We start from the raw sequence: 4,419 nt of genomic DNA, 5'->3' as shown, positions 1-4,419 counted from the left end.
AACATGGGGAAAGGGTTCTACATCAGCAAGGCTGTGGCAGCGGTAGCGCTGGTGCTTGGGGCCGGGGCAGTGGCCACCATCATCGCCCTTTCTGTCGTCTATTCTCAGGAAAAAACTAAGCTTGCTGACATCACTCCGACAGCACCGACCACCACCACACCACCGACCTCGGTGACCACACCTCTGGCCACCACTCCGTCACCCTCTAACGAACCATGGGACCAGTACCGCCTCCCCAAGACCCTGGTACCAGACCACTACAATGTCTCCCTTCATCCTCGGCTCATCCCGGACTCAGCGGGGCTGTACATATTCACAGGGAAGTCACTGGTGGTGTTCACCTGTGTGGAGGAGACTGACCTGATCCTCATCCACTCCAACAAACTGACCTACACGCAGGTGGGGGGCCAGCTGGCCACTCTCAGCGCTGTGGGAGGATCAGTGGCCCCCACCATCGAGAGCTCCCGTCTGCAGACCACCACCCAGTACCTGGTGCTGCAGCTCAGCGGCAAGCTGACCAAGGGAGTGTCCTACCAGCTGGATACAGTGTTCCAAGGGGAGCTGGCCGACGACCTGGGAGGCTTCTACAGGAGCGAGTACAACGAGGACGGAGTAAGGAAGTAAGTGTTGAAGTGAGCCATCTGGGAGTCAGATGGCTGAGCGGTGAGAGAGTCGGGCTAGTAATCAGAAGGTTGCCTGTTGTAAAAATGTTTAAATTTACATTTAGTCATTTAGAAGACGCTCATATCCAGAGCGACTTACAGTAAGTACAGGGACATTCCCCCGTGGCAAGTAGGGTGAAGTGCCTTGCACAAGAACACAACGTCATTTTTCACGACCAGGAATCAAACCGGCAACCTTTTTATACCGATTTATAGCCCAATTCCCTAACCGCTGAGCCATCTGACCCCCGTTTCGGTTGATGTCATCCTCTCTCTGGTGCAAATCCAGCCAGTGTACCCTCACTGTTTAGGAAGACTTGGGAAATACATTTATGGTTATAAAGATAGTTCAAAGGTAGAGTTGACGTTTTCAAAATGAGAAGAAACAAATATGCTTTTGGAAATACATTTTCATGAAAACCATATTCAAACAAAATCTAAATCAGTCTATTTCCATAACGTGTGGTTACCGTCGACACACTCTTTCAGGATAAATGACAAACAAACCCCCTCTTTTCTGTCTGCTGTGTGTCAGGATCGTGGCTACCACCCAGATGCAGCCCACAGACGCCAGGAAGGCCTTCCCCTGCTTCGATGAGCCGGCCATGAAAGCAGTCTTCCACATCACTCTCATCCACCCACGGGACACCATCGCTCTTTCCAATGGCATGGAAAGCCGTAAGTTACCTATCATCCTCATATTAAATACTTACTTTTGACATAGTTCACATTATTTTCGTACAGCAGACTCTTTCATCCAAAGTGACATGTGAAATCACAACGTCTTTTGTCAAAACTCAGAACTTTTTTCATAGGTGCATGTTGCATAGGTTTGTTTGGGCGTGCGTATCTCATTGATTAGTCCTCCTGAGGAGAAAGACTCATTTACGTTTTCTAACAACTTTCAGTTCCTGCTCCTGATATTATCGATGGACAGGAAGTGTTTATCTCTACTTTCGATGCCACAAAGAAAATGTCCACCTATCTGCTGGCCTTTATCGTCTGTGACTTTGGTGTCATTAGGGACGATTCATCTAATGTTCTGGTAATGTATTTCAATGTCAATATATCTAACATTTATCTGCAACAATTGTAATTCATGTGAGGTTTGGTGTCTGTGTAAAAGTGATCTGCCAAAGTTATCTTTCTCAATGACGATGTACAGTATGTAGTCTATTAATGTACAATCACATGTCAAATATATGAGTTTTGGTATAAATACAGTGTAAAGTTAACAATCTCTTAATTTTGTGTAGATCCGCATCTATGCTCGTCAGAAAGCCATTGCTGCAGGACAAGGACAGTATGCGCTCAACGTGACAGGACCCATCCTCGAGTTCTTTGAGACGTATTACAAAGCCCCCTACCCTCTGCCCAAATCAGGTAAACTAAGACAACAATTACCAGTTAAACTCACAAATCCTGGTCTTAATTCACATTAATTAGTACAAAACTGTTACTTTTTGATTGAGTGTTTTTCCCCTTGTGGTCAAAAGTGTTTGTGAAGAAATGAGTGAAGTATGAACCCCTTTTAGAAGACATATCACAAGGAGAGGTTGTTTATCATAACTGTATGTGTTGATTTAGCATTGAGCATTTGATGAAGCTCCTAAAATAATAGTCATAAACAATCCTCCACCCACAGATGTTTTCACCAGAAACCTTTTGTCATGCTGAGGTGCGATAAGGCTGCGTTTTATTCATGTATCTTCTGATTCCTCGGGCCGCTCCGTGCTGCAGATCAGATCGCACTGCCGGACTTCAACGCTGGAGCCATGGAGAACTGGGGCCTCATCACCTACAGAGAGACGGCCCTTCTGTACGACCCCAAATTCTCCTCCAACTCAAACAAAGAGAGGATCGCCTCCATCATCTCTCATGAACTGGCCCACATGGTACGTTCCTGGAAACATGATCAACCCTAACCCTAACCCTAACTGGCCCACATGGTACGTTCCTGGAAACATGATCAACCCTAACCCTAACCCTAACTGGCCCACATGGTACGTTCCTGGAAACATGATCAACCCTAACCCTAACCCTAAGTGGCCCACATGGTACGTTCCTGGAAACATGATCAACCCTAACCCTCACCCTAACTGGCCCACATGGTACGTTCCTGGAAACATGATCAACCCTAACCCTCACCATCGCCTATCCCAAACCTTCTATCACCTAATCCCAGCCTCACCCTAACCCAACCCTAGTCCCCACATATCTCGAACCACAGCCTTACCCTGACCCCCACCCAAACCTAGCCCCCATCTAATGCTAACCACAATTTAACCCATTCCCAAACCTAACCCTTACCCTCACCTAAACCTGTGTGACCCTCACCCCTCCCTAACTACCCAGTCTCCATAACATTATACTGTTGGTGTTCATCTGTTGGGGTCATAAATCCTCCCGTCATGTTTGCAGTGGTTTGGGAACCTGGTGACTCTAAAGTGGTGGAACGACCTGTGGCTGAACGAAGGCTTTGCCTCCTATGTGGAGTACCTGGGGGCAGATAACGCCGAGCCCACCTGGAACGTGGTGAGTGATGATGATGATGATAAAAATCGCGATGATGATATGTAAGTGTCCCCTGAGATCGAGATGATGGTGATGAGGATGGTGGTCAAGTGTTCACTGATGATGGTGATGTGGCCGTATCCCAATTCATTCTTTTCCATACTCTCTCTCTCTCTCTCTCCCCCCTCTCTCTCCCTCTCTCTCCTCCTTCTCTCTCTCCCCTCTCTCTCTCTCCTCCCTCTCTCTCCCCCTCTCTCTCTCCCCCTCTCTCTCCTCCCTCTCTCTCCCCCTCTCTCTCCCTCTCTCTCTCCCCCTCTCTCTCCTCCCTCTCTCTCCCCCCTCTCTCTCCCCCTCTCTCTCCCTCTCTCTCCTCCCTCTCTCTCTCCCCCCTCTCTCCCCCCTCTCTTTCTCCCCTCTCTCTCCCCCCTCTCTCTCTCTCCCCCCCTCTCTCCTCCTCAGAAAGACCTGATAGTGCTGGCTGACGTCCACAGGGTGTTTGCTGTGGACGCCCTGGCCTCCTCCCACCCCCTGTCCTCCAGGGAGGAAGACATTCAGAAGCCTGCTCAGATCAGTGAACTCTTCGATGCCATCTCCTACAGCAAGGCAGGGAACACGGGAAGGGGGGGGGGGGGGGCGGGGGATTATGGATTAAGATCTCACTAGGATATCTGTTTTACTTCTAGCTATGATTCTGTTCCTCTTCTACCCTAGCAGTGTTGTGAGTGTGTGTGTGCTGTTTCTCCCAGGGTGCATCAGTGTTGAGGATGCTGTCCGACTTCCTGACTGAGGAGGTCTTCAGACAAGGGCTCAGTGTAAGAATGTTAAAGGAATATTTCACTCAAAACAAAAGTCAACATATTGTTTCTCTGTTGTGTTTTGATAGATCTCTACTGTGGTTAATATGAAAAACACAGTTGTTGCTTGTTAAAGGACAGTTGTTGTTGCAGAAGTTTTAAATTGCATTTTTAGTACACTCTCAAGGTGAACTGAGCCAATCCTTTAACCCTACAGACGTACCTGAACGCGTTTGCCTTCAGTAACACCGTGTACACCGACCTCTGGGATCATCTGCAAATGGTAAGTTACCTCATCATGACCAAGTCATCTCTGGCCACCTTCATCCACGTAATGCACATACAGTTTTATACATCCACATCTCCACATTTGTTGATTAGCAACATGGCAGAGTATATAATGTTTGAAGTATAGCAGCCCAACATAGCTTCAGTGCTCTAATAGCTGT

At 47.9% G+C, this 4,419-nt stretch overlaps 1 protein-coding gene across 1 annotated transcript; it reads left to right on the top strand.

Moving 5' to 3' along the window:
- LOC124489142 (aminopeptidase N-like) lies at positions 1-4,301 on the top strand (the record flags this gene model as incomplete). The annotated part of the gene is made up of 9 exons (XM_047051812.1): positions 1-620; positions 1,198-1,340; positions 1,571-1,707; positions 1,919-2,045; positions 2,403-2,557; positions 3,084-3,197; positions 3,636-3,779; positions 3,923-3,988; positions 4,188-4,301. Coding segments are annotated over exons 1-9 (1,617 nt in total), but the record flags the coding sequence as incomplete, so codon positions are not given.
- Between the last annotated feature and the right edge of the window lie 118 nt (positions 4,302-4,419).

The sequence above is a fragment of the Hypomesus transpacificus genome, unplaced genomic scaffold (genome assembly GCF_021917145.1).
Source record: "Hypomesus transpacificus isolate Combined female unplaced genomic scaffold, fHypTra1 scaffold_176, whole genome shotgun sequence".
Lineage (NCBI taxonomy): Eukaryota > Metazoa > Chordata > Actinopteri > Osmeriformes > Osmeridae > Hypomesus > Hypomesus transpacificus.
The sequence above is the reverse complement of the archived record's forward strand: the minus strand, read 5'-3'. Positions and strand labels throughout refer to the sequence as shown.